General features: G+C 42.6%; 2 protein-coding genes across 2 annotated transcripts; both read left to right on the top strand.

Annotated features, from left to right (window-relative positions):
* The first annotated feature begins 980 nt into the window (after window positions 1–980).
* LOC149276131 (solute carrier family 46 member 2-like) lies at window positions 981–3,888 on the top strand. The gene is made up of 4 exons (XM_089503869.1): window positions 981–2,055; window positions 2,548–2,631; window positions 2,747–2,903; window positions 3,807–3,888. Exons 1-4 carry the CDS (start codon window positions 981–983, stop codon window positions 3,856–3,858), a joined length of 1,368 nt encoding a protein of 455 aa, XP_089359995.1. The 3' UTR covers window positions 3,859–3,888.
* Window positions 3,889–12,255: 8,367 nt separating this feature from the next.
* On the top strand, window positions 12,256–25,120 carry LOC149276130 (solute carrier family 46 member 2-like). The gene is made up of 5 exons (XM_089503868.1): window positions 12,256–12,718; window positions 13,176–13,817; window positions 18,913–18,996; window positions 20,566–20,722; window positions 25,060–25,120. The coding sequence occupies exons 1-5, from the start codon at window positions 12,256–12,258 to the stop codon at window positions 25,118–25,120; spliced, it is 1,407 nt and encodes a 468-aa protein (XP_089359994.1).
* Window positions 25,121–26,045: the final 925 nt, after the last annotated feature.

Here is a 26,045-nt window from a genome sequence, read left to right as displayed (position 1 = left end):
CATTGGGTTGTAGTGCCTTGTTTATGTGGTTCTATAAAAGGATGAGCCAGCAGTGGTGTATTTTGGCCTAGGCTGACTAAGGTGCCAACCCCTGTCCTACTACCAGAGAAAATTGCCCTATTGGGCTACCCAGTGGGTATAAAAAAGAGAATGAGAAGTGTAACAACCACAGAGCTATGGTTCTTCCTGAGCAATAAAACCATAATATTACTTTGTGATGTTTGTTTGCATGCAGGGATTAAGCTTTAAAGACACATGCTGGTTGTGGTTCTTATTCACAGGTGATACATATTATTTTGATGTGTAAATTGTGTAAAATGCATTGATTAGGGGGCTCAATGTGTCACTAGAATGTCCCTTTCACCGTTGACTTGCTACAGTCAGTAAAATGAACACATATAACTGCCACAATGTCTACTTGAACTTCATTGCTATCACCATCCTTCTTTTGAGACCACTTGTACTATTTGTTTTGCATTTTCTCTGTTCTACTACCTGGTTCCTCAATCCTGCATTCCTTTCACATTCTGGTATGCTGCTTAAGCAATCTAAAACTTGCAGTACGTACAAACAAATGAAAGCTGTCTGGTACCGCCTCTATGTGCTAGTCACTGGACACAAGGAAGTATAACTTATGGTTTAATTGTAAACAGTTTCCTCTGCTAACTGCAGCTGACACAGTGAGACTGTGAAGCATTCTACAACTGCCTTGCTATTCCTTGTAGATATATTTCTGTTGGGTTAATGATGAGATAGCTATCAAACCTCAGCTATTAGTTACAACAATGTGCTAATTTCTGTGATCAGTTACCAGGAACATATGGTAAGTTTTTAAATCAGTTTATTAAACTAAGGAAATAGTATATTTTGTTCATTCTTTATTTAATTTCTTATTCATTTTATTTGTTTTCTTCTACCCAGAGGTAAGTCCTCAGCACCTTGGTAAAGAGAAGAATTAAAGCAGATCAACATTCCTAATCATGGTTATGGTGAGGACCTGGATTGAGCCAGTGGTTGCTGGGGCTCAGGTTGCCAGCTCATTCTATGATACTGGGCTGCTTATGGTGGTGAAACATCATTACAACCAAACGACCATGAACAGTTCTAATGAGGATGCATTACAGAAAGACATCTCAAATTTCTACATCATCCACAACTTAATCCTGGGGTTAGTCCCTTTGCTGACAGCCTACATTCTGGCCAGAATTGGTGACAAACAGAACAGAAAGATCACCATATGTGTACCTTTGGCTGGGTACCTAATCTCAAGGGCTTTCCTATTGTTAGTCATTCTTTGTAACTGGCCAATAGAGGTGATGTTTGGTTCTGCTGCTATCAATGGTTTAACTGGATGGTTCACAGCCTATTGGGCTGGAGTTATGGCTTGGGCGTCACAGTGTTCCTCGGAAAGCAAAAGGTCTCTTAGACTCATCATCATTGAACTAGTGTATGGATTGGCAGGCTTTGTTGGCAGCCTGGCATCTGGACATATTTTTGTTCATTTTGATATCACAAAGCAACAGGGTGCTGTATTGGTTTCCTGCAGCCTTGTCCTTTATACAGTCTGCCTCTTGTATAGTATTTTTGTGCTAAAACCTCCACAATTAGAGGGAATACAGACCAGTCATCCTCAAGATACATTGAAAGTCAGTAGTTCAAGTAACAACAGACTAGATAGTGCTGAGCCAAGTGAAAACTCTAGGCTACTTGGAGTCAAATCAGATGCAAGTTCTACAGCCCAATCTAGTGACGTCTACCCATGCAAGGTCTTCATATGTCTTCTCTTTGTGGGTGCTATATTTTACAACATTGCTGTTAATGGTGCTGTAGATGTGTTGCCTCTTTTTTTACTAAAAAAGCCTCTAAGTTGGGATCCGGTAAATATTGGTTATGGCAATGCTGCTGGATATTTGGTATTCATCACCAGCTTTTTGGGTGTATATCTTTTCTCAAAATGTTTGAAAGACCTCATTATGACCATTATTGGCATTGTGTCATTCTGTATGGGTATAATCATCATGGCCTTTGTGCGATGGACCATCTTGTACTATGTTGGTAAGTAAAAGCCAAAACATCACTCAGCACGCCACAATATGAGCAGCTTAAATTACTAAGGTTGTCACTAAACCTTTTTGATGATCTGACACCTACACCATTCATCACTATTAAATGTATTTCTGAAACGACTCATGGTTAGATAAGATAAAATAGGTAGGTGTCAGTGGCAAAACTAGTATACGTTATAGCATCCCTACTGTGAAATCCCCCCACTATTCAAAGTCACCCAGAATCAATCAGATCCCACATAAAATGTAAGGAGTCAGTTAATAGTGACTCCAAGCATGCAGATATTGAGAACAGGAAGTTAAGACGTTTGCTCATATACACATATGTATTGATTAAATTAATTACTAGGTTTCATTATGTTGGTTTTTTAGCTATGTTGAACTGGGGTTGAACTGTAGGACCTGATGAATATGTAGGCCATTGTATTAGTTGCTATGGAGATAAGACTAATTATTAACTGCTATTAATATTTTTTTGTAGCCCGAGCTGTAATGATGTTTTCTTTAATACCATTACCAACCATCAGATCTGTTTTATCCAAACATGTGCAAGGATCATCTTACGGTGAGTAATTTTGAAACATTTTGAAGCTATGTGGTTCAAACATTATCGGTTAAACTGGTAATAACTTTTTACTGTTGATTCACATTTCTTTCTTTTCACAACCTGTTTTTTCAAGGCAAAGTCTTTGTTGTGCTTCAGCTGTCTCTGACAATCTCAGCAGTGATTACCTCCATTGCATTTAACAAGATTTATCAAGCCACTCTGGACACGTTCAGTGGATTTAGTTTTATTCTATCAGGGGTGATTGCTGTCCTGAGCCTCATTCCCATTGGGTAAGAATTCACATTATACTGGAAGTGTATACAAAAAAGCAGCAGTGAAAAACCGACAAGTGATACTCCTGCCCATACATTTTCTCAGTCACACACACATCTATCTCTCACATACACTCATTTACCTTGAACATGGTGCATGCTACTGCACTACTATTGTGGGATCTTGTAAGGCGATGTTACGTGACGCCCCTGAGCTCCTATAATTTAAAGAATTTTAAAAGGTCAGCCCTCTCCTGAGCAGCAGTGGGAACTGGGATACAATTTGGAAAGCATTTGTGTAGCATTTGAATGAATTAATTTTAGTTTTATTAAACATGTCATAGCCTGGTATGGCTGTCAATTCCTGGTGGTCAAATTCCCAATAATTCTTCCCACCCAGCTTTAATAGGTCACTTTTAAAGTCTCTTAATGCAATGTAGCGGCTTGTGGCCACATGTTTAAAACATATTTCCATATGCTATACTATATCCAGTAAATATCTATATCACGTAGCATTCTGGAGTCATTAGGTGGCTAAATGCAGGGCCAGTCCATAACATTATTCAGTCTGGGCCCATGGATGAAATGCCCCTCCCTCACTAAAACCATGCCTACCCAAATGATACCCGGTATGTTTCATGATTAATTCATTCACTTATGCTCTCTTACACCCTTTAATTCATTTGGTTGTAGTACTTCTTTTTTTTTTTTTTTTTACATCTTTCACTTTCTTTTATGCATTTCCTAAATGTAGGAGAATTTTGGAATATTAAAAACTATAGAAAGTAGAGTTATTGTTTCAGAATAATTTCTGCATAAATCTCTTTTGGAAATATTGGTTTGTTATAAGCAAATCTAAAACGTGAATTCATGCAGAGCTACCTGTAATTGGTTTTTTTAATCTATTTTTTTTACTTTTAGTATTGCAGCACATAGGTATTCAACAAGACCATGCTCTACTAGAACTGAGTGACCAGAATACAAGATGGTGGAGTTTCACAACTTGATATATTAATAAACCATTATAATAATATACCGTATTTGCTCGATTATAAGACGACCCTGATTATAAGACGACCCCCCAAAATCTGAATATTAACTTAGGAAAAAAAGAAAAAGCCTGAATATAAGACGACCCTAAAGGAAAAAAGTTTTACCAGTAAATGTTAATTCATGTAAACTATTTTTTTTAATAAAAGCTATGATTGAGAAAAATATTTTTTTTGTTTTTATTTCTTGTATTTTCCAACCTGTCCCCCAGTTACGCACATCTGCCCCCAGGCTTGCCACTCCAATATGGCACTGTGGCCCATGATATGCCTTTTAACCCTCTATATGTCACTGTGCCCCATGGTATGCCTTTTGACCCCCTATGTGCCACTCTGCCTCCAGAAATGCCTTATACCCCTATATCCCATTCTGGCATTTAGGGGGTTAAAATGCATATTATGGGGCAGAGTGGCATATAGGGAGGTATAAGGCATTTCAGGAGGCAGAGTGGCATTAAGGGAGTTAAAAGGCATTGTATAGAGCACTCTGCCTCCAGAAATGCCTTATACCCCTATATGCCACTCTGGCATTTAGGGGGTTAAAATGCATATTATGGGGCAGAGTGGCATATAGGTGTATAAGGCATTTCAGGAGGCAGAGTGCTCTATTAAATGCCCCCTTAACGCCACTCCAGAAATGCCCTATGCCCCCATTTAACACACACACACACACACACACACACCCTATACCCCCATTTAACTAACACACACACACACACTCTCCCCTCCCCTCCCCTCTCAGCCCTCTCTTACCGGTGCTTCCAGCCGGGGCAGCGGGTTGACGTCGCCTTCTGCTGCAGCCGGAAGGAGGTGGAGTTGGCAGCGGGGGTTTGTCTGCGTCCGTCGCGTATACTTTCCCCGGCTGTCAGAGATCAGAGTTCCCCGCACCGGTGCGGGGAACTCTGATCTCTGACAGTCGGGGAAGGTTTGCGCGACGGACGCAGACAACCCCCGCTGCTAGCCACACCTCCTTCCGGCTGCAGCGGACGTTGTCTACGCGGATCGCGTAGACGTCAACCCGCTGCCCCGGCAATACAGCAGGAAGCACCGGTAAGTGTGTGTATGATGGGGGGGGGGGGGTGAGACAGGAGGATCCAGGTCCCCTGCAGCGGTGCGGGGGATCTGGATCTTAGTCTCCTAATCAGACTCTATTTGAGGTCTGATTAGAAGACGACCCCGATTAGAAGACGAGGGGTATTTTTCAGAGCATTTGCTCTGAAAAAAACCTCGTCTTATAATCGAGCAAATACGGTATATTATTTGTCAATGTGCTTTTTTTTCTGAAGAATGCGTATGTCAGCCAGTAGTTAATTAGAAAGAATGACTTATATAGTGGGAACAGAAATCAACACACTAAGACAAAGTACCGTAATCAACACTTCATTTATTACAATACTAATCTTATTAACCTTATTAAATGTCTTCTAATTACCCTCTCCAACTTTTTCTAAGGATCTCCCCAAGGCTGGCCCATTCCATGCCTACAGAACAGGGTCTGGGTATTTGCCTGAATAACAAACGCTTGGAAAAGAAAATAAAACAAATCAAAGCATACAGTACATTTTTATACTCATGTTTTTATTTATAAAGCTATATCATGTTTAGCAGTGCTGTAAAATGGGAAAACAGGACAAAAACATGAAGTACATTGCAGAACAAAATAGACATAACCAACTTAAATGATCTTACAATTTAGAAATTATGACGTTATGACGTTTTATTTATAGCTACCACAAAATTGAATAGCGCTGTTGCGGTGATGCAAAATTAACAATAACATTAAAAATAAGAATATACAGCAGAGGCAACAAGATGAAGAAACATGAGACATATCGGTACAGAAGGAGAAGAGGGGACTGCAAGTTCACAGTCTATTAAAAGTAAAAGGTTTAAAATATTAAAATATATCCCTAAGCACCAGCTTTTTGAATACTTGTCTAGTTCCCTGGGTCACGGATCTAAATCTCAGGGTACCTCTGAGTCTTTGGATAACAGGACTGGTGTTTAGATTTGTAGCAAGTCTAGTCAAGTGGCCCATTGCGCCACCCAATCAGCCCATCATACATGAACATCTTTTCCTGCTTTTCTAACACATGTGGATGTAATGCGCCATATCAGGGCGCTGGTGTTTGGCTGCACTACCCTAGGTGCTCAACTCCTGGGTGAGTGTGGTCACCCTGCAACCAGGCCCTGTCCAAACTCCACTACTGCACTGTGACTCCTGCATACAATCATCGGGCGCGCTGGGTCCTTTCAGTCATCTGTTTGGACCCAGTCCGTGACAGTATGTCTATTTGCGGATGACACAAAGATTTTCAACAGGGTTGATGTTCCTGGAGGGATAAGCCAAATGGAAAATGATTTAGGTAATACTGGAAAAGAGTCTGTGGCAACTGATGTTGAATGTGGATAAATGCAAGATTATGCACCTGGGGCATAAAAACCCAAGGACAGAGTACAGAATATTTGATACTGTCCTAACCTCAAAGAGTGAGGAAAAGGATTTAGGGGTAATTATTTCTGAGGATTTAAAGGTAGGCAGACAATGCAGTAGAGCAGCAGGTAATGCTAGCAGAACGCTTGGTTGTATAGGGAGAGGTATTATCAGTAGAAAGAGGGAAGTACTTATGCTGTTGTACAGAGCAATGGTCGTAGTGCTGCATGTCGGTTGCTGGAGTTGGTGTTCAAGATGGATGTATATTTTAAAGGAGAAGAAAACTAGATGGTTTGAGGCACGAGTGTTAGTAGTGAAGTTTTTTTTCTGAGAATTGTAGATAAGTGGAACAGCCTACTAGTGGTAGAAGCAGTGGCGTCTCCAGCTTTCATATTTGGGGGGCACATGGAGGACAGGGACCAAAGTAGGGGGGCAATTACAAAACGCTACATATGCACTACATATATATATATTGTGACACAATACCCCTTCACTTTGGTACTCTGTCCGGGAATCTTTACTCACACACAGTCTACCAGGCTGCAGGGACGGCTCAGACACAAGGAGGGTAAAATAAAAGGCTGGGCCTGTTTTTATTTTGTCACCACAGGCATTAGGCTAAGTTTCCACTTGGGTTTTTGTCCTGCGTTATTTTCTTGATGAAAAACGCCATGAAAAACGCCAAGAAAACTGCCACTGCATTTACCTGCGTTTTGGCGGGGTTTTTTGGAGTTTTCTCTGGCATTTTAGCCTTTCTGTGGAAATTGCTTTTTTGACCTTAGGCAGTTTTTCCAGCCTTTACACGTTAGAAGTTTCACCCAGCTAAAAGGGATTAGGATAAATGGCAAGTATCTGCCCCCTCCTGATGTCATTTCCTTGGTAGAGTTCTACTTAAACACGCCCCGGCGGACCCTTTTGTCTCTTTTCTGTGGTTGTGTGGTTATTCCGAATGTCTGCTCCTCTAGGAAGATTGGCCTCAAATGATGGTGCAAATTGTTTGCTGTTGCTTTTGGCACGCAGGATCCAGTTGGGTATGTTTGTAATGGCATGTTTGTTCCAAATTGTGTAAAATTCAATAGGAACTTTGTTTTGTGTGAAACTGTTTGTTTCCAGCCTAGTTCTCGTAGGACACACAGATACTGGGTCCATCCTCCGCATTGTAACTGTGGGAAAAAAACGCCATAAAAAACGCCAAGGCAAAACCCACATGGCTTTTTCATGGCGTTTTTTCTCTCCCATAGACTTCTATTGGAGAAAAACGCCAAGATTTCCTTGCAAAAAACACCAGAGTGTCAACATGCTGCGATTTTGAAAAACTGCCACAGAGCCCAAACAAGCAGAAAAATGCCAAAAACGACTGAAAAAACGCCAAACAGAAAAACACCAAGTGGATATGGCATTGTGCGATTTCCTATTGAAGAACAGCTAACATCTGGCCGCTGTGTGGCTGAATTGGCGTTATGGAAACCTAGCCTTACAGAAAAATAAATAAATCAAAACAAAAAGCCTTGCTCTTGTGAGCACTAACTAATACAGGGTTCTCCAACCTAACTGCAGTTGAGCGGCTTATCCGTTCCCAACAAACAAAATAACAAATTGTATGCAATAATGGCAGCACTCAGGATTTTGGCAGCTCTCTCCTGCTCTCTCAGGGAGCCAAATGATCTCTCTTGCTCTGAGATCAGGAGACTACTTAACTGCCTCTCCCATTAATTAGTGGAAACAGGTGAGTGCTTAGGAGAGTATCCATGAATCTCTGGACTGGATTCCCACCTGCTGGTCTTCGGCTGCTCACAAAATGTGGAGTGGAGCACTGGCCCGCCCTACTCTCCAAGTGCTCCACCCCAGGGACCCAAAATACACAAATAACAGACATCAATAATTCCATTATTAACAAGACATCTCCCTGGGGCTGGTAGAAACTATTGAGGGTAACCACCCTGCAAAATATAAGGGGATATATACACTCCCTCCATTATTATCCCCTTTTATAAAAATATATATATATATGCATTAGACATGCATTTTTAACTACATAATTGTAATGCTTCACCATGCGCTGGCTGGACTTGTTTATACTTTGCCTTATTCATTTCACATTTCCTGCCACTAGTGGCCGCCCTTGCCATTCAGGACCTTTCAGACTAATTATCAGGTCCAGCTGCAGTGGCTTACCTGATCAAGTCAGCCTTTATATAACCTGCCAGCCCTGCAGTCTGGGCCTTGACACTAATGTTTGAGGACTACCTGTTTGGTACCTGCCTTGTTCCAGTACCTGCCTTGTTCCAGTACCTGCCTTGTTCCAGTACCTGCCTTGTTCCAGTACCTGCCGTGTGCCCCGCAAGTGGGCTTCCAGCCGTGTGCCCCGCAAGTGGGCTTCCAGCCGTGTGCCCCGCAAGTGGGCTTCCTGCCGTGTGCCCCGCAAGTGGGCTTCCTGCCGTGTGCCCCGCAAGTGGGCTTCCTGCCGTGTGCCCCGCAAGTGGGCTTCCTGCCGTGTGCCCCGCAAGTGGGCTTCCTGTCGAGTGACTTTCTTTGTAAATATTGTTGTACCACCATATTACAATACAACTCTTAAATCCTGATCTTCTGTCTGTGGATTATTCCTACGCCTGTCTGTAACAACCCCCAGGCCATCATGCATCGTGGGGTACAGACAGAGCCCCTCGTATCCCCTGCACCTGGGCTCCTTATCAACCTGTGTTCTCAGCTCGTGACAATAATACGTACCGATTATAAGATGACCCTGATTATAAGACGACCCCCCAAAATCTGAATATTAATTTAGGAAAAAAAGAAAAGCCTGAATGTAAGACTACCCTTTAGGAATTTTTTTTTTACCAGTAAATGTTAATTTATGTAAACTATTTTTTTTAATAAAAGCTATGATTGAGAATCCCCAGACTCAACCCCTTGAGTCCCGCGCCGGCGGCAGAGACTTTGCCTGCCGGCAACGGAGCCGGTACCGGGGACCGAGAGATCAGGAACCCGGCGTCCGCGAGCGATGATCCGCCCGTCGGTGCCGGGAGCCGAAGTATCGGGCATCCACCATCTACTAGCGGCAGTCCGGGAGCCGGGAGTCGGATCCGTGACAGCCGGATCCATGACAGTGAGATGCAGACCTCCGCTGCTGCTGGCCAGTACTTCCGCCGTGGCTTCTATGACTGAGCCCTGGCATCACATGACCTTCCAGTGCTCCACCATAGAAGTCCAGGTGGAAGTACCGGCAGCAGCGGAGGTTGTCTGTGGGCATCCCGCAAACGTTCACCGGCAGCGGGATGCGCACAGGCAACCTCTGCTGCTGCTGTCACTTCTATGGTGGAGCAGCGGAAGGTCATGTGTCAGGAACTGGGTCCATAGAGATGACTGTAATGACCCAGAGCGCCCAAGGATGGAGAAATGCAGGGATTCCACATGCAGAAGCGGAGACACAGGATAGGGCCTGGTGCAGTGCGACTGCACTCACCTGGGTGATGAGCATCTAGGGTTGTGCAGCCACATACCAGCACCCTGACATAGCAGCGGATGTTGTCCAGAAGAAGCAACGTGATATCCTGCAGGCACCCTGGAGCAGGCATGAGACATAGCAGTAGAATCATCTGCGGGATGCTGCAGGCTGGGAGTGTTAAAGCAGAGTAATAGCAGAGACATAGTGAGCAAGGGACAGGGAGACCAAGCAAGAAACATAACCAGACAAGACATACACAATACAGGGCACAACAGGGAACAAGACAAGGAATACTCAAGATCCGACATGAACAGGACAGGAAACCCCACTACCGGGGATATAGGACAGGACATCCCTCTACCGGGGATTCAGGACACCCCCTCTACCGGGGATACAGGACACCCCCTTCTACCGGGGATACAGGACACCCCTCTAACGGGGATACAGGACAACTCTCTACCGGGGATACAGGACAACAAAGCACAGAGCTGCCTAGACTAACCAGGCTACACATGACAGGAGTACACAGAAACCACAGGACCAAACAGGACTAGCCTAGGACTATAAGATAACAATTGGAGATTCCGTAACATCATATGGCCATAGTATGCTTAGCCCACCACTACGCCAAAGTACTCCAATATTCGGTGGGTCCTAACACTAAACCCTGCCTGCAGAGGTACCAAACAAACCAAACATGAAATCTAAACACATATCTGAGAGACATACCTGTAGACTGCAGACTGAGAAAAACATAACGGGTGGGGCACACCTTATAAAGGAAACAGAGCTGAAGCAAAGAGCAGAACTGGAAGCAAGGAATGGATTGTAGCAAAACAGAGAAACTGTAGCAAGACAGAGTTATGCAGCTCCGCAGCCTGGGTAGAACGTGACATCATGTGATGCTGGTGCTCCATCATAGAAGCCCCAGAGGAAGTGCCTGCAGCAGAGGCTGCCAGAGAGGAGGATCCAGGTCCCCTGCAGCGCTGCGGGGGATCTGGATCTTAGTCTTGCAGTCAGACCTCTATTTGAGGTCTGATTAGAAGACAACCTTGTATATAAGACTCTGAAAAAACCTTGTCTTATAATCGAGCAAATACGGTATCTATTTCATTGGCATAACATACATAAAGGAAAGCACACTATAAAAAGCTGCTGAAATGACCAACAAATACATATAATAAAGCATTTATTGAACGTTTCCAGGTATGGTATGGTCTAAGGTATCTCTTAAAGAATGAAGGGGATCTACACAAGTGTGACACATTTTTATGAAGCTTTATCATTGTAAAGTATTTTGTTTTTCAAAAACAATTGACAATTATAAAAAATGTCACCCTTCATTTATAGATAAATATCTTTTTACTTGTGTTAAGGCTGAAGCCCAATTTGTGTTTACCCAATTTGCCTGTGACTCCTTGTGAACTGATGGGGCTCAGATGCGGCTGCTTGCCTACCAACATTAACCACTTGAAGACCACTGCTATGTTACATTTAAAGGAGTAAAGCAATCTTAGTTATTTTGACATTTTTTAACCCTCATTTCTCATTTGGCTTCCTGCTTTTTGTAACGTGCTGTTAGACCTTTCTACCAGGAATGCATGATCGATTAATTTTAACTTTATTACATTTTTTGAAGGGGGAAAAAGTTAGTTTACTCCTTTTCTCACACTGATCACCCTCCCTGCAGATCACGCAGTAATCAAGAAACAGAGCTCTGTAGTCCTGTTTTTGTGATTATAAAAGAGAGGGGATCATTTTTTACTACTTTGCCTGATGCTTCTTGTAGTCTTACCAAGAGCTGCTACACCGAATTCATCAGCTGAGAGCCACCTTCCACTTAGTAAATCATTTTAATACCAGGGAGCTTTTGGGCTTGGCTCTGGGGCAGATTTTCAAGGTCACATAGAAGAGAACTGATTACTTCCTATTCAAAACTGTTGTGATTATATTTAAAACTCTTAGTTGGTGATTCTGTTACCAGTATGTTATGTTTGATATCCCTGCTTGTATCTTTGAATAATTAGAGCCAGTATTAGACCAGTATTATGTAAAATCTTCATGGTAGGCAACACATTGATGTCTTTGATCAAATCTGAAATTTACTTTTGAGGAGAATTGTGATTTATCACAAAAGCAGATTAACCCTTTACATGCAATATTTTTTTGAGAATTGCTGGTTCTTAATATTTCCTGGTTACCACAAGCTAAAAAGGCTTCCTCCTTATGTAAAATCATTGCAAAATGAGGAAGTACTGCCTTTTTACAAACAGCCACATTTTATTGAATGTTTAGAAGTGCAGTATACTTTCACAGTGTGTGTTCTATTTTGACAACAAGAAGCAGAATTCTCAAGAGAAGAATGAGATCTTAACTTGGTGGAAAACAATTTCAGATCCTACACTTCTGGAAAGCAAGCACACAACATCAATGACAATAATAATGTCCAGAACCTGGATTGAGCCGGTGGTTGCTGCAGCTCAGTTTGCCAGCTCTTTCTATGACACAGGTCTTATTCTGCTAGTAAAAAATTACTATAATCAGACAGTCAGCACAACTAACAGTTCCAGTGATAATGATCTTCAGAAATCGATCTCAAACTTCTACATCATCTACAACCTGATCACTAAACTGACTCCTTTGGTGCCTGCCTACATTCTGGCAAAGCTTGGTGACAACAATTATAGGAAGTTTTCTCTGTGTGTGCCACTGACGGGGTATTTGGTGTCCAGTTCCATTCTTCTCTTGCTGATTCTTTTGGATTTACCAATTCAGGTGATGTTTGGGTCAGCTGCCATAAATGGTTTAACTGGTGGATTCATAGCTTATTGGGCTGGAGTGATGGTCTGGGCAACACTGGGTTCATCAGAAAACCAAAGATCCATCAGACTCATTACAAATGATTGCGTGTTTGCAGGGCCGGCCCTATAATGGGGCAGACTGGGGCAATTGCCCCAGGCGGCACTTTAGAAGGGGCGGCACTTTGCCGCCCCAAGCGCTTTTTTTTTTTTTTTTTTTTTTTTTGAAGCGGAGGAGAGAGAGAGAGAGGGGCACCGAGTGGTTTTCGCTTACCCGCTCGGCGCCCCTCTCTCTCTCTCTCCTCTGCGGCGAGTCTCCCTGTTCGGTCCCGGTGCCGGCTTGTAATGCAGAGCGCCGGAAGTGACGTCAATTTCCGGCGCTCAGCATTACAAGCCGGCACCGTGGCAGAGCAGGGAGACTCGCCGCAGGACTGTTTAAAGGTAAGTACCGGGGGGGGGGAGGAAACGTAGATTATGGCGTCGGCGAAGTTTAAAATGCCGCCCCCCCCCCCCGTCGGCGGGGGGGGGGGCGGCGTTTTAAACTTCGCCCCAGGCGGCGTTAAGTCTTCGGCCGGCCCTGCGTGTTTGGAATGGCAGGTTTTGCTGGCAGTCTTATATCTGGACATATTTTTGTCAGTTTGCAAATTGGAAATAGCCAGGGGGCTGCCCTAGTTTCATGCAGCTTAGCAAATTACATATTATGTCTCTTGTATGTTATTTTCGTGTTGAGAATTCCACAGTTGAAAGATGCAAACATAAAGGAACCTTCTCAAGCTGTAAGGGAAAACACAACTGAAAACCTGGATGAACCCATTGATTGTGAATACACAGAACACAGCAGATTAATGGATGATCAGTCCAGTGGAATGTCAGGTGTCAGATCTATGGATGTGCCTGTGAAGACACATGACTCCAAAGTTCTTATTTTCCTCTTGTTCAGTTCTGTATCCCTTTACAATGCATCAGTTAATGGTACAGAAGATGTGATTAATTTCTTTGTATTAAAGAAACCTCTGAACTGGGGACCGGTGGAAGTGGGCTATGGAAATGCTGCAGCCTATATGATTTTCATTACTAGCTTCCTGGGAGTTTTACTTTTTTCCAAGTTTTGGGGTGATCATAGCATAATCCTTATTGGGATGTTCTCGTTTGGTGTTGGAGTTCTGATCATGGCCTTTGCATCCTGGACCTATGTGTATTATATTGGTATGTAAATCTAGCAAACTGTATTTTTTCTGTATAGCGACATTCATGAGCATGTCTACAATAACGTCAGTTTTATTTTTAAAACTTTTTATGTGAAATATAAAGATGAGAATTTCCTTAACTGGGAACGCTAACGAGTCTCTGGTGGAAGCATGAGACCAGAAAGTGTAAGCATGAAACATACTAAAGTTAACAGAACCCAACCTACTGATAATGTATCAATCATCACATGGATTCTAATTGAACAGCTATTAGCTAAGGTACACATTATTCAAAGGCGACTCAGCTTTCTTTGATATCAAAGGGGGTGCTACTGTCATGGTCCCCAACAATTAAAATGGCTTAAGAGGGACACTTTTATTTTAAGGTGTGGTTATGATCTGTTGGTAATTATTTGTGCAACTGATTAACCATTAACACAAAGAGGAAAGTTCTAATGCAAGTTGAGTTGTGTTTTAAATGATAATACAAAGGGTTTACAACTGGACTTCTGCTTCTTTATGCAATTAATGCTGCCACATACAACTGTATTTAATGAAATGTTTCATATTTCCTTATTCTCTTCCTGTTTTAGGTATCTTTAGGTATTTATTAAACAAATAACTATATCACAGTGGGTACGCACTCTGACCTGCAAATTATCTTTGAGATTGTCTTATATGGTACATGATTTTAATACCACAATCTCAGTATAATGCTTTTTAAATCCAGGATTTTGCAAATAACTAACTATTAAATAATTAAATAATCAACTAATTAATTAATAATACTAATAAAGCCAGTGAAGTAACTAAAAAACCATGAGGCCCTGGTGCGAACAGGTGGTCTGTGCCATTATTGCCCCCAGACAACTGGTCTGTGCCTTTTTTGTGCCTTGCCTCTCTTAAAACATTTAAGATATGTAAACACACAAATCACACACACTTATTCATACTCACTAACACACAATCCCTCTCATCCCACTTACACAATTACACATCCATACTCAAACACACACAATTACACATCCATGTTCACACAAACACAGAATTACACATCTATGCTCACACAAACACAGAATTACACATCCATGCTCATACAAACACACAATTACACATCCATGCTCACACACACACACACATATCCATGCTCTCACACACACAAATACACATCCATTATGCAAACACATATACATATATCCCACCTCCCGCCCCTGCTTAGGTCTCACCGCTCGCGCACAGTGTGCCTCTGTTTCATCGCAGGGTCACGTAATGTGACCCTGATACGTTCCTGTCTCGCCGTTGCGGTTCAAAATAGTTTAGAAAGGGCCTTTCTGACCTGGATTGGCATGGTCCAGGTTGGAAGGGTCCTTTCAAAACTATTTTTAACTGGTACGAGGAGACATGAAGAAGAGTTTGCAGCGTTCGCACCAGGCCCCCTAGAGGCACGGGCCCCATCGGAGCTGCGATCGATGTAGCTATGGCAGTAAATAAAGCATTACAACTATTTAACAGTAAAACAAAATGTAGTAATGGGAACTTACCGTATTTGCTCGATTATAAGACGAGGTTTTTTCAGAGCAAATGCTCTGAAAAATACCCCTCGTCTTATAATCAAGGTCGTCTTCTAATCAGACCTCAAAAAAATGTCCGCTGGGGCCAGGCTGCTTACCGGTGCTTTGGTCGCGAGCAGCGTCTCTTCTACTAGCAGCAGGAGAACAGGAAGCTAGCAGAGTGTCACATAATTCTGCCTCCCCTCCTTCCTCTGGAGGCGGGGCCAGAGAAGTTGCTCGCACAGCCGGGCCCCTGCAGAAGTCTTCGAGTGAGAGATCTGCAGGTAAGGGGGTGGGGGAGGGTTTTTGAGCAAGTATGTGTGATTAACCCCTTAAGGACCAGGCTGTGTTTTACCTTTTGTACCATTGGGACCGAGGCTGTTTTAATACTTTTGCGGTGTTCGTGTTTAGATGTAATTTTCTCTTCACTCATTTAGTGAACCCACACAAATTATATGTTGTTTTTTTCAGGACAAGAAGGGCTTTCTTCAGATACCATTGTTTTAATCATATTATCTAATTTCCCATAAAAAAAGTAATAAAATATGATGAAAAATGTAAAAAAAAACCCCATTTTCTGACTTTTACCCCAAAAATCTTTTACTCATCCAAAAAAGCTAATGAAAAACCCTACTAAATATATTCTACTATTTGTCCTGAGTTTAGAAATACCCAATGTTTTTATGTTTTTTTGCTTTTTTCTGCACGTTATGGAGCATTAAGTACAGGTAGCGTTTTGCTATTTCAAAACCATTTTTTCCAAATCTGGTAATTCTTCCCCCCATGTGCCATTTCGGGTATCTTTGAAGCCGGCCAATGCAATTTACCCCATCAAATCATATATTTTTGAAAACTAGACACCCCAAGGTATTTCAAATGCTAGTATTTTAACCCTTTCCATGCATGAGATTCTACCACCAGCCTTTGCCACACTTTGTGTTAGTATTTTTTTGGTATTTTTTTTTACACAAATTGTACTTTGGGTATACATTTATAGCTCCAGGTATACGTCACTATCAAACAACACCCTAATATGTGTTCAATAACATCTCTCGAGTACAGTGATACCACCCATGCATGGGTTTGACTGCTGTTTGGGGTTAAAAGGCCACATTTGGGAAGTGCGCTTTTTTTCCCCTATTTTGGTTAGTCTGTGCCTATGCCCTATCTTTGAGCCTGGCCACTACAATTTACCTCATAAAACCATATATTTTTGAAAACTAGACACCCCAAGGTACTTAAAATGGTAGTATTTAACCCTTTCCATGCATCAGATTCTACCACCAGCCTTTGCCACACTTTGTGGTAGTATTTTTTTTTTATTTTTTTTTCACACAAATTGTATTTTGGGTATAAATTTATAGCTCCAGGTATACGTCACTATCAAACAACACCCTAATATGTGTTCAGGAACATCTCCCGAGTTCAGTCATACCCCACATGTATGGGTTTGTCTGGTGTTTGAGGTTAAAATGCCACATTTTGGAAGTGCGCTTTTTTTCCCCCCCATTTCGGTCAGTCTGTGCCTATGCCCTATCTTTGAGCCCGGCCACTCCAATTTACCCCATCAAACCATTCATTTTTTTAAATTAGACACCCCTTGGGTATTTGAAATGCTTTTATTTAAATTTTTCCACGTCAGGATTTTTGGGAAGATACAGCGCTAATTTAAGCACTTGCTCATAATAATAAACTTTATTTTTTAATTTTATTTATTTTACTCTTTTTGGACTTTTTTTTTACATTTTGCTGGAACTGGATAGTTCCTCTAAAGCATAATAATTTTTAAATGTTACCATGTTTTTTTTAAGCTTTTTCTTTTTTTCTTTTTTTTTTTTTAATTTTTTTTTTTTTTTTAAATATTTTACTAATCACATAGTGATTAGAAAGCTGGCCTCCATTGACTTGTATGGTTGAATGCAGTACCTGTATTCAACCAGCAAGTGGAGCCAGAGTTCTCTAGAAGGTCAGGAGACCGTCTAGCGAACTTTTTCAACTTTATTATTTTTTTTCCCGGGCCGCCGCCATCTTGCGGATGGTGAAGACTGCGTGCAGCTGCGGCTGTGACCGCTCTCCGGAGCGGTCACAGTCCATCAAGAGGTAAGTGTTTGGTGTCGCTGGATGCCTCCTGATCGAGGCATTCCAGCGACACCATTGAAGTTTAGGAGGTGATAGTTGATCGCCTCCTAAACGCTTTTAAAACGGGCGTCCGCCGCCATACAATGTATGGCGGCTGTTGACGCCCCGGGGAGGGGCCAGACATGGCCCATCATGCCGATCTCGGTGTTGCTGAATGCCTCGACATCGAGGCATTACAGCAACACCGTTTAAGCTTAGAAAGTGATCATTGATCACTTTCTAAGCTTGTTTAAGTCTGATGACGTGTCAGGCACGTCATAGGTCGTTAAGTGACCGTTTTGCATGACGTGCCTGACCCGGCAATGGACGTTAAGGGGTTAATGGAATGAAGAGTATTTAAATGTTTGTGAATGAGTGTGTGATAGCATGGATGTGTAAGGGGGGTGGTGGTGGTAGCATGGCATAGGGAGGCCGTACTCACACTCCTATCATCCCCAGGTTCCAGCATGTACTGGCTGCCTTGGCTTGATAGGAGTGTGATTGCTGTTAGCAGTTATATATATATATATATATATATACCTCCAGAAATGCCTTTTAACCCCCTATATGCCACTCTGCCCCATGATATGCCTTTTAACCCCCTATATGCCACTCTGGCATATAGGGGGTTAAAAGGAATATTATGGGGCAGAGTGGCATATAGGAGGGTATAAGACATTTCTGGAGGCAGAGTGGCATATAGAGGGTTAAAAGGGACATCATGGGGCAGAGTGGCAAATAGGGGGTATAAGCCATTTCTGGGGGCAGAGTGGCAACCCTGGGGGCAGATGTGCATAACTGGGGGGGCAGGTTGGCAAATAAAAGGGAATAAAAAAAATATATTTTTCTCAATCATAGCTTTTATTAAATATGAAAAAATTGTTTACATGAATTAATATTTACTAGTAAAACTTACCTACCTATAGGGTAGTCTTATATTCAGGCTTTTTGTTTTTTTCCTAAATTAATATTTCGATTTTGGGGGGTCGTCTTATAATCAGGGTCGTTTTATAATCGAGCAAATACGGTATGTATGGGGTACTGGGTACTGCTAATAATTACATATTTCATCTGTTCAAACACTTTACTGCATACCAGGTTGGATCAAGGGTTGGATCTACTTAATCAAAGTACAGTATAGTGTCAAATTAAGTTGGCCAGAAGGGTCAGTTTGCATCTACAGACACCTCTCTGGGCCACACATGCTTAAAGGCACTTCATCCCTCGATAAAGGTAGCATTTCAATTTCGTGAAACGTCCTTCTTTTGTCCACTACAGTAAACGTTCAACTAGCAATCTTTGTGAAAAATATGTTTTCTTTTTGCAATAACTTAGTACTTTGATCCTTTTGCGATTTGTGTTAATATTTCTTATTGCTACTTCATTGCGTTTGAGGTTACACCATTTTTCGAATATTGTGCTATGATATACATTTTTATTATCTAGCTCGAGTTGCAATGCTGTTCTCTCTGATTCCGGTGCCAACCATCAGGTCCATGTTATCCAAACGTGTACAGGAAACATCATATGGTGAGAAAAGCCATGTAACTTTTAAAATATATTTTAAGCTACAAATTTCAGCACCCGATCTGTCACTGGAGTGGCAGATTGGGTGAGTATGGGGCGCTGTTTATATGTCTCACTCAGTTAAGAATGTGCCACAAAGCAACTGGACCACTGTAGAAGTCTAAATAAGGCTTAAAGTCACTGTGTTGATATAACAGGCATGTTTAATTTACAGGTACATTATAAAAAATTGTATACAAGTTACCGTATTTGCCCGATTATAAGACGAGGTTTTTTCCAGAGCAAATGCTCTGAAAAAAAACCCTCGTCTTATAATCGGGGTCGTCTTATAATCAGACCTCAAATAGGTCTGACTATGAGACAGATCCAGATCCCCCACAGCGATGCAGGGGACCTGGATCTTCCTCCTTTGTTATGCCCCCCCCCAACTTACCGGTGCTTCTGAGTCCCTGGTGCTTAGTCCGGGCAGTGTGTAGAGCTCTACGCGATTCGCGTAGACAACTTCCACTCAAGCGCGTAGAGCTCTACATGCTGCCCGGACTAAGCACCGGGGACTCAGATGCAGGGGACCTGGATCCTCCTGTGTTATTCCCCCCCCCAACTTACCGGTGCTTCTGAGTCCCCGGTGCTTAGTTCGGGCAGCGTATAGAGCTCTACGCGATTCACGTAGACAACTTCCGCTCAAGCGCGTAGAGCTCTACACGCTGCCCAGACTAAGCACCGGGGACTCAGAAGCACCGGTAGGTTTGGAGGAGGGAGGGGGAGGGAGTGTTAAATGGGGGGGCATAAGGCATTTCTGGAGGCAGAGTGCTCCGTGAAATGCCTTTTAACCCCCTTAATGCCACTCTGCCTCCAGAAATGCCTTTTAACCCTCTATGCGCCACTCTGCCTCCTGAAATGCCTTATACCTCCCTATATGTCACTCTGCCCCATAATATGCCTTTTAACCCCCTAAATGCCAGAGTGGCATATAGGGGTATAAGGCAATTCTGGAGGCAGAGTGGCACATAGGGGGGTCAAAAGGCATATCATGGGGCACAGTGGCATATAGAGGGTTAAAAGGCGTATCATGGGGGCACAGTGGCATTTAGAGGGTATAAGGCATTTCTGGGGCAGAGTGGCAAGCCTGGGGGCAGATGTGCATAACTGGGGGGGCAGGTTGAAAAAAAGGAAATAAGAACAAAAACAAAATATTTTTCTCAATCATAGCTTTTATTAACAAACAATTGTTCACATAGTTTACATGAATTAACATTTACTGGTAAAACTTTTTTCCTATAGGGTCGTCTTATATTCAGGCTTTTTCTTTTTTTCATAAATTAATATTCAGATTTTGGGGGGTCGTCTTATAATCAGGGTCATCTTATCATCGAGCAAATACGGTACGTATTTTTTTTATTATATGCATTTACTAAGTATACTTAAACAGAATTATTTTTTATCCACAAAGTGACAGATATGAAAGAAAACCATGTAGGCTTTTACTGTCCACGTAAATAATATAGTTTTACAAAACGTCCAAATTGTGGCAGTTACAGTTACCATTGTTTCTCTGTTTTCAAATGCTTTCAGGAAAAATCTTTGCCATTCTTCAAATAATTATGGCAGTTATAGCTGTGATGGCATCATCTGCGTTCATCAAAATATATCAAGCTACACTGGACTGGTTTAGTGGATTCTCTTTTATTGTGATCTTCATTATTGTATTCATCAGCTTTATTCTGATCAGGTAATTATATCACCTTTACAATGTATTTTTAACACATCAGCACTGCTGCCACACGTGGGAGTATTTTTCTATATAAATTCCTTAAAAAAAATGTAAACCAAGTGGACTAACTGGCCTGCCCAGCCCTGTACACCTAGAACCTCACTCACACCCTAACTGTTTCTTGTAAAATATTACTGTGTGCAGGTTGTAAACTCCATATTCAGATCCAACCCCAGTTAATTGGCCAAAAAATACAATGATTTGTGTATATTAAAGGCCTGAACTTTCCTAGTGGTGTCAGTGGTGACATTGAAGGCAGCGTTAAAAATACCCAAAAGGGCCCATCTCTTATCATCCCTCTACCTGCTGGCTGAATGCATTTTACTGTAATCAGAAATGGAGGGCTGCAGAACCCTAATTCCCTATCACCATGTGATCAGCTTTAAAAAAAGTAATAACTTTTCAAAAAATAAAAAAAGTGAATAATTATACAGTTTCATCAAAAGTACTGTTTGGCCACAAGAGTGATAGCTTACTATCCAAAATCCAAAAGACATAAAATCCGTAGCTGCCACCCTACTCAAAAGGTAAATATAAAGGAGCATTTTAGTCCCCCAAAACACAAAAACCTACCGTATTTTTCGCTCTATAAGACGCACCTGCTGATAAGACGCACCTAGATTTTAGAGGAGAAAAAAAAGGAAAAAATATTTTGAGCTAAAAAATGGGCTAAAATATTTATTACAATAACTGAATAAGCTATGAACACAGTAAGACACACACAGTAAGACACACACAGACACAGTAAGACACACACAGACACAGTGAGACACACACACACACACACACACACACAGTAAGACACACACACACAGTAAGACACACACACACACAGTAAGACACACACACAGTAAGACACACACACACAAACACAGTAAGACACACACACAGTAAGACACACACACACAAACACAGTAAGACACACACAGTAAGACCTCCCTCCCTAACCCCCCTTCTCAGTATCTCCCCTCTAACTCCCTAACCCCCCCTTCTCAGGATCTCCCCTCTAACTCCCTAACCCCCCCTTCTCAGGATCTCCCCCCCCCCCCGCCCCGGTCACTTACCTTAAACTCCTGTGTTGGAAGCGTGAGGCGTTTGTCTCGGGTGCCGGCGCTTCACTGCTGAGCGCCGGCGTCTGACGTCATATGCCGGCGCCCAGCGTAAAGCGCCGGCACCCGAGACAAACGCTTCCAACACAGGAGTTGAAGCGCTGAGGCAGGCGGCGGTGGCGGCGGCTGCCGCCAGCAAAGGATTCCTGTATATCTGTCAGGCAGAGGGGCCCGAGAGTTGCCGAGCGGTTGTCTTCAGCAACCGCTCGGCACCCCTTGGGCCCCCCTGACTGGCAGAAATCCAGGACTCCTCTGCTGGCGGCCGCCGCCGCCTGCCTCAGTTGCGACCCCGGATTTATCGGCGTATAACACACAGGTAGGGTTTAAGCTCCGGATTTTAGTTAAAAAAGTGCGTGTTATACGCCGATAAATACGGTATATCGTTGCCCCCCCTCCCTCCCTCCCTGCCTGCCTGCCTGCCTGCCTGCATGCATCTTCGCTCCATAAGACGCGGCTGATTTTTCATCCTACTTTGGGAGGAAAAAAACTGCGTCTTATGGAGCGAAAAATACGGTATATATGTTGGATATTACCATTCTCTGTGGATGTTGCTTAACATAAACCAGGGGGTTTTTTTAACAGTGAGATTTCTTGAAAATACCTCACCAATTTCTTTATGTAGGGCCAGCAATTGTTACAGGGTGACCTTGTCAAGGACGGCTATTTCCTTGCAAAGTCTATGAGTTGAAACTGCATTTCTTCTGCGCACTGACAAACACCTGAACACCAAAATCTCAGATCCTTCTTTATTATCTCAAATAGCGCCTGCTAAGGTGGAACCCTTTAATACATTTTATGGTCAAGTGGAAATTACCACATGTTGCAAGCTATGTTACTGTAGTTAGTATACAAGGCCAAATATTTGTCCCATAAACTGCTTTAGTGTGCAATTAACTTATGTCATTCTGTACATTCTCTCTAGTGTAACTTTCTGCATGGAAAAATGAAGAATGAATAAATGAGCACATTCTATGGAGAATGATTTTTGATGTGAAACAAGTCACACTAAGCGAGTTGTTCAAACTTCAGATGACACCATCTTGTGCTTTTATGATGGTGTCAGGCACCATCCCGTTTTGTGGTTCTCATTCTCAATTTGTTAAGAAGTATTTTTTCTGCTCTGTTTATATCTGTAACGTAATATTCCCCACGTATGGCAAATGTGGGGACCTGACATGCCACTCATTACAAGAGGGCGAAAAGTAATATATTGGGGGATGTCTGTAGGGGGTGAATCAAAGTCAGGTGGGGCCCAGGGGCAACACTGTTACAAGGGGCCCCTTCAATATAATTATACAAACATACACTGTACACTAGTGAGTTATTGACTGCTCAATGTCGTTCAATTACTACATCGCCTTTCTACAGTTCTATTATTTTCTATTCACCTGTAGGCAGTCACTGCACAGTTCATCTTGGCACTGGAAAGCTCCAGACAGGGATCGTGCACAATATTGTTTTATAAAACACCCTTATATTCTGCAGCTCTGTACCACAGCTAAACAAGACATAATGCATAGTGCATAGCATAACATGCACCAAGTGGATACCTATGACTCATTTTTAATCTGATCCTAGTTGTTATGTAACATTTCCTTTTTGGATATTTTTCTTTGCTTTACATTTTTCTGTCTGTGGTTTATTATTTTTGTGGCCTTGCAACCACCATCTATCATCATCTATCATGATATAGCCTAGGTTACCCTGCAGTACAACAGGGGAACAACTTGGCTGACTACCTAATGATAAGTAGCCTGGAAAGGTTTATTGAGCTGCTATAGAAAATGATTGTATACTCTGAATGGACCCTACACCTACATATAAACACTCCTTGAAGTGTTTACATCCAACAATGCACCAATCTTTCTGGCTTTGGAACTATGTGCAAAATAAATTATTATTATTTATATGATTAAGTGCTGTAGTGCACGAAAAGCTTAAGGCTAATTTATTATCTGCTGTGTGACCTGGAAATAAAGCGTTGCTTTTTACTTAGATTGGATTGTTTGGGATTTTATTCCATTTTGTTTGTTGGTATGTACAACACGAATACCCTAATTTTAGAAAACGTACTATGGTGACTTCTATTGCTACACTGGAATTGATTTTTAAGCATATCTAGTGGAAACTGAAAATGCCATTCTTCATATAAAACATCTACTAATGTCCTCTGCTGATTTACACAGGGGTTCCATTAATAGCGATTGGTCATAAGTATCCTCAGATCAACTCTAACTCAGACCTATTCAAAGGGCCTACAGGACAGGTAGCACCAATATAAAATAAAACAAATATATAACAGACTTTGGAAACTGCCCTTTATTATCAAATGGGAGCATGACTTAGGTAATGTCTTCCCTTTAGGGGACTTGGCATTAAGCATTAGCAAAAGTATCATTCATCCCATTAAAATGGGCAGGGAGTGGGTCGTGTCAGGACCCTTGTCTTGTGACTCGAAGATTTGAGTGTCAACCTGGAGAACCGGTAAAGTGGTACTGGTTTTTATATTATGCATACCACATTTGTTTTTCATGGTGGGCAAAACTCTCAAACATTCAGAAATATACATGCATAAAGGTAGTGAGGATCGTGCTCCGGAATACATAAAACACCACCTCCGTCAACCCAACCACAACTTGCCCAAATAACTACATACACGGATGTATGGATGAAAAACAGGCCACCGCTTTTTTAATTATCAGGGGTGGGCTGAGCCCTCCGGCTTACCTAAATCTAACCTTAACGGCCGTGCCGCCATGCACGGAAGTGGCCGATACGGCCGGATGACCCCCAGGGCCATCTTTAATGAAGGGCAAAAGCAGGGGTCGCAACTGTGACTGGGCCTGCCACTGTAGGGGGGCCTGCTGCTTCCACCTGCGCTTTGCTTGCATACACTGTATCTCTTGTTCCGCCCAGGGGAAGCAGGAATCGAGCAGAGTCATGTGAATTTATGTCATGTCACATGACCCTTCTCCAATACTTCTTTCCTTGAGCGGGACAAGAAAAGTTGTTCTCAAAGAGTGCGAGCAACGCAGAGGGAAGCAGCGGCACCTGCAGAAGTCTGCAAGCTGCACCCAGAGCTCTGCAGTTCAGGTAAGGGGGTGGACGAGGGTATATGAACGAGTATACATGATTGAGGGAATGAATGAGTATCTGTGAATGAGTGAATATTTTTTTCTATATCAGGCTAATTGAATTACCATTTCATTCATCCGAGGATGAGGAAGGTATCCCGTTGGTGGTTTGAATATCCCTTGACAAAGAAGGAAATTCCAATGCTGCCACCAAATGTGACAGAGACCCGTACTCGTACTGAGTAGCTCCGGCGTAGAGATCTTCCTTTCCGCTGAAAGCTTAATTACTCATGGGATTAAACCTTCATATTCCCCCAAGTACTCTCTTTATTGAGGACTGCACACATATATATATACAGCAAACATGATAGGATTAAAGGTATAATCCCATCAACCACCAGATAGCCCAGCGCCACCATCCAGTTCTATGGCCAGCAATGCCCACCCGACAAAGAGTGCCGAGAGAGCAGCGTCAATCCCGGGGTACCATTGGAGAGTTTAAGGTAAGCTAAGATTTTATGATCAAAAAAGTGGTGTGATCCGACGTTGGGGCCCTGAGTGACAGCGTTGGAAACATCCCGGGAATAGTCAGTGCAATAGCCAGATTTCCATAGCCGTGGCTGGGTAAACCCTGGTCCTAGAGATTGCTAATTAAACCACTGTTCCCAAACGAGCTCCCTCTCTGTACCCTCAAAAGAGCGACTTGGTGGGGCAAAGGGTGTCCTTAGTGACGGTGTTCCAATTGTCCAAAGGCATCGTCGTGGTTCCTAGCGGCCGCACAGTTCCATGAATTTGCTGCTAGGTCCCGGTCAGGCGCATCGAGTGTTTCCTGGCTTGTAGAGCCCCCATAGCCGGCAAGTCCATGAGAGTCTGGGTCCGGCAGCCCAGACGGGGTTTTCCAGTCACCCTGTGTCCCCCAAAGAAGGGACTGGGAAAGCAGGTAAGGAGTCTCCCCAAAAATCCAACAGTGCCCCCCCCACACCCATGTCCTCAGCCTTAAAGGGTTAATGTGACACTTACATTGCCCCTAAGCCTCTGACCCTCTAGGTTTAGACTATGACCTGTTGTTCTAACATTGTTCTTCCTTTTAAATAAGCT

Source organism: Sceloporus occidentalis, unplaced genomic scaffold (assembly GCF_023333645.1).
Source record: "Sceloporus occidentalis isolate IW3139 unplaced genomic scaffold, rSceOcc1.0.p SCAF_246, whole genome shotgun sequence".
In the NCBI taxonomy this organism is placed as follows: domain Eukaryota; kingdom Metazoa; phylum Chordata; class Lepidosauria; order Squamata; family Phrynosomatidae; genus Sceloporus; species Sceloporus occidentalis.
The sequence above is the reverse complement of the archived record's forward strand: the minus strand, read 5'-3'. Positions and strand labels throughout refer to the sequence as shown.

Excerpts from the sequence above, each read along its gene's own strand:
- LOC149276131 (XM_089503869.1), top strand. The coding sequence starts at position 981 with ATGGTTATGGTGAGGACCTGGATTGAGCCAGTGGTTGCTGGGGCTCAG. Across the intron at positions 2,632-2,746 it reads TGTGCAAGGATCATCTTACG|GCAAAGTCTTTGTTGTGCTT; the intron begins GTGAGTAATTTT and ends TGTTTTTTCAAG. Across the intron at positions 2,904-3,806 it reads CTGAGCCTCATTCCCATTGG|TATTGCAGCACATAGGTATT; the intron begins GTAAGAATTCAC and ends TTTTACTTTTAG.
- LOC149276130 (XM_089503868.1), top strand. The coding sequence starts at position 12,256 with ATGTCCAGAACCTGGATTGAGCCGGTGGTTGCTGCAGCTCAGTTTGCC. Across the intron at positions 12,719-13,175 it reads CAGACTCATTACAAATGATT|TCTTCGGCCGGCCCTGCGTG; the intron begins GCGTGTTTGCAG and ends GGCGGCGTTAAG. Across the intron at positions 13,818-18,912 it reads GACCTATGTGTATTATATTG|CTCGAGTTGCAATGCTGTTC; the intron begins GTATGTAAATCT and ends TTTATTATCTAG.